This window comes from Echeneis naucrates, chromosome 23 (genome assembly GCF_900963305.1).
Source record: "Echeneis naucrates chromosome 23, fEcheNa1.1, whole genome shotgun sequence".
NCBI lineage: Eukaryota > Metazoa > Chordata > Actinopteri > Carangiformes > Echeneidae > Echeneis > Echeneis naucrates.
The window spans coordinates 1,066,449-1,070,469 of NC_042533.1; the positions used below are offsets into that span (position 1 = coordinate 1,066,449).

At 46.4% G+C, this 4,021-nt stretch overlaps 1 protein-coding gene across 1 annotated transcript; it reads left to right on the top strand.

The window, feature by feature from the left end:
* The first annotated feature begins 1,328 nt into the window (after positions 1 to 1,328).
* LOC115037181 (nuclear factor 7, ovary-like) lies at positions 1,329 to 2,981 on the top strand. Its single transcript, XM_029495683.1, has one exon. It carries the CDS (start codon positions 1,329 to 1,331, stop codon positions 2,979 to 2,981), a length of 1,653 nt encoding a protein of 550 aa, XP_029351543.1.
* Positions 2,982 to 4,021: the final 1,040 nt, after the last annotated feature.

Genomic DNA, 4,021 nt, shown 5'->3' on the forward strand with positions numbered 1-4,021 from the left:
ATAAGAAGTGTCAGAAAGAGGTTATAATATTTTACCCAACACATACGTCAGACTCAGTAAGTACACGCTCACGCCCTTACCCATACGCACGGCCACAAGTCTTGACACGTAATAACTGTAAATTAATATTGTTGCATATCCAGTAACTTATACACACATCTGTCACACACACTCACAGGAGTGATTAGGCCTGATACAGGTCTGTTAATATAGATTTAATATAAATAAATACAAATGCAGATGTGACAACAGGAGCAGGAACAGAATGCTTGACAGAATTATACTTTAGGAACTATGATGATAATCGGTCCGGACAGCTAAAATGAACTGGAGGGATTATGACCACAGTCCAGGTCGGTCCTGGTCGATCCATCTCTCTTCTCTTTTCGTCTGGTGTTGAACAGCTGGATGGCCCGTCCTCAGCCAATCATACGATTACACTGTTGACTTTGGTTTGTTTAATTTTGAAGTCCCTGTCTCTTCCCTCGTCTTGTCACATTCCTACCTGCTCATTGTCCTCATGTGTTTCACCTTTGTCTTGGTTTCTTGCTCCTCCCTGCCTGCACAGCCAATCCGCTCCCTGCCTGCCCCTTGTTGTCTCGTTAGTCTTGGTTTCTGCTCAGATCCTTTGTTCTGTGCGTTGCAGAGCATATTTTTAAAGCATCTGATGAGTGAAATGCTTTTTTTAGTGATGAGGAGCCCGAATGAACCGACTTGTTTTGCAGCTACAGTTGTTGAGCAAATGTTGGGCTGAGGCCCAAAGGTATGATTTTGAAGATAATCTCATCTGAGATTTTCACCCATCTGCCTCCAACAGTGTCTTCGGTCTCCGTCCTGTTCAGGTCAGTGCAGTTAACTCTGAGGAAACTTTGTACTGAAGGTTTGACTTCTCTGAGACATGAAGATTGAACTGCTCTGGTTCTGCTCTGCAGCTCAGTAACATTGATCGTAGTCGGATCTGATGAGTGTCGCTTTCTCAGGTGGAATATTTTGGATTATGTAGAAACTGCAGATCAGATGAACTCCCAAACGAACAAACAAACTGTTGAAAATTTTCCCCCTGTAGTCCTGGGCAGGTTCAGGGTGTTCTACATTAACATCTGTATAAAAAAGGAGAGGAAAGGAAATAAAGGTAAATACAACATGGGATCTGCGACCCCAAAGATTTAAAACTGCAGCCCCCCAACGCACACACACACTTCATAAATGGGGACACTTTTGTCTTGACAATAGCCGACACTTGGTACGATGTGAGAAGGTTCTTGTCCTACAATGGAAGACATTGAAGTCTCTAATTCTCTTTCACTTTCTTCCTCGGCAGGATCAACATGTCGGCCACCAGCTTCCTGGTTACTGAAGAGCAGCTTTTGTGCTGCATCTGTCTGGATGTGTTCACTGATCCGGTCACGCTGTCCTGTGGACACAACTTCTGCAAAAACTGCATCACAGAGCACCTGAATTTTAACTCCCATCGTCAGTGTCCCATGTGCAAAGAGCACGTGGATAAGAAACATAAGCTCGGGGTGAACAGGTTCATAGCTGAGATGGTTGTCCACTTCAGAAAGTCGGGTGGTGTGAAGAAAGCCGGCGGCAGTTTGGAGAAACTTCAGGAAACCAAACCAGAGACGGATGTCGTTCCTGTTGGCCCCAAACGGACATCGCTGAGGTTCTGGCTGGTGTTAGCGTTCGCCCTCACATGTCTCACCGTTTTCTTTGCAACTCACCTAAAGCTTCATCAAACAGTGTCCGGCCTGAACATCATTCAGCTGTTGGACGTTGACAAGAAGACGGTGGACAAGATGTGTCCCGAACATGACAAACCTCTGGAATTCTACTGTAAAGACGAACAAACGTCCGTGTGTCGCTCCTGTGTTGACTCCAGCCACAGATTTCACCACGTAGTTTCTCTGAGAGAAGAATATGAAGCAAAACAGGCAGAGCTTCGAAAAACAGGGGCCAGACTTCAGCAGATGATCCGAGAGAGACAAGTCAAGATTCATGAGGTGGCTCGTTTGGAAGCTCTCAGCAGCGACGCCGCAGACAGAGAGATGGCGGCCGGACTCCAGGTCTTCCAAGCTCTGGTCGAGTCTCTGGAACAAGCCAAGGCAGAGCTCACCGTGACCATTCAAGAGAAGAAGAAAGTGACGGAGAAACAGGCCGAAAGTTTCATCCAGGAGCTGAAGCAGGAGGTCTCTGAGTTGATAAGGAGATCTGCCGAGGTGGATGAGCTCTCCCGCTCTGAGGACAAACTCCACTTCCTCCAGACCTTCTCGTCCATGAACACTACTGCAGCCACCAGGGAAGGGACGGAGATCAGCATGTGTCCGGCGTCGTACGAGGGCGTCAGGAGGACGGCCATGGTGAACGCCGTGAATCGGCTGACAGAGACGTTCACGCAGGAGATGAAGAACCTGCAGGAAGACGAGCTGAAGAGAGTCCGGCAGAGGGCGGTGGACGTGACGTTGGATCCTGATATGGCACATCCGGCCCTCGTCCTGTCCGATGACGGCAAACAAGCGGGTCACAGCGACATTTGGAAGAAACTCCCAGAGGACTCGGAACACTTTGAGTCGGTGATCGGTGTCCTGGGAAAGGAAAGTTTCTCTTGTGGACAATTTCACTTCGACGTCAGCGTCAAAGGGAACACTGGCTGGACTTTGGGAGTGGCCAAAAAACCCGTCGGGATGACGAGAGAGATGGCCTTAAAGCCGGAGAACGGATTCTGGACTTTAGGCCTGAGGAACAGGAAAGGATACTTTGCACTTGCCGACCCTCCTGCCCCGCTCGCCATCGATCGGCATCCTGAGAAGGTGAGAGTGTTTGTGGATTATGAACAAGGTCTGGTCTCCTTCTACGATGTGGACTCTGCAGATCTTCTTTACTCCTTTACCAGCTGCTCCTTCACTGAAAAACTCTACCCGTTCCTCGGTCCTGGCTCGGCCACCCTGATTGTCTCTCCTGTCAGTCAGTCCGGGGGGTAACATCCTGGACTGACTGACAGACCCGGACATGAGTCTGACTTAACGTGGACTACACCGGAGCTGGTTGTACTTCCTGTTCCTGTGAGTGTTAAACTTCTTTAAAGCCCAAACAAACCCTGCGCATTAGAACTGATTTCATTTTGGTGTCCAAAAGTTTTTTGGTTTTTTTTTATATAACAGTGACTGAAATGATCAGTTTGTAATCAAAGGTCAAACGTCATCTTTTGGACAATAAATAAAAAATTTATTGGCAAACTGTGTCACAATGATGACACTTTATATCCAAATAGCTCAAAATGTCTGCAGGACGATTTTTGGCCACGATGAAACACTATGAGAACATGTTGGCCGAAATAGTTCACGTCTCAGCCAATCAGAGAGAATTTTTCTGACCTCTGCTGGACAATTCACAAATTATCTCCATAAACCGCAATAAAGGTTTGAATAGACTCCATCTTTGTTTTCAGTGAAAATCTGAATCAGCATCTCGTGGTTTCACCAAATGAGGTTTCGGTGACAGTGAAAGACGGATGAGCCCGTCGGTGATGTTGTATCTGTCACTCATCTCTACAGCTTTATTAACTTCCTGTTTCTGAGCGTTGTATCATCTCTCTGACCGTGTCTGTTTAAATGAGCCATCAGTCAGCCGACCGTTCTCCCAGGACACAATTACTGCGACATCATTATCTCAGCGTCCAAGACGGACGATTAAAAGGCACAATCAGTGCAGTCGGTTTATTTAATGCAAACATGAGCCGAAAATGCAGAAAACTTCACCTGACTGAGCGACAGAAACATGAGAATGTGTTTCATCCTTGATGCAGCTGAAAGAGGAGACGTGAACTTTACTGTTTTTATGTCTCAGCATGTTTCCATGAAGAGTTCATCTTCTGCATAGTTTTGTACAAAGGAAGATTTTTTTTTCAAGCTTTTCCTCCCCCACTTGAACTGCGGGGCAATATATCAATATATATAAATAAAAAAAAGCTTTCATCCTTTTCTGGTTGAAAGGCGGTTTTAAAAGGTTGAACCTGGAACTT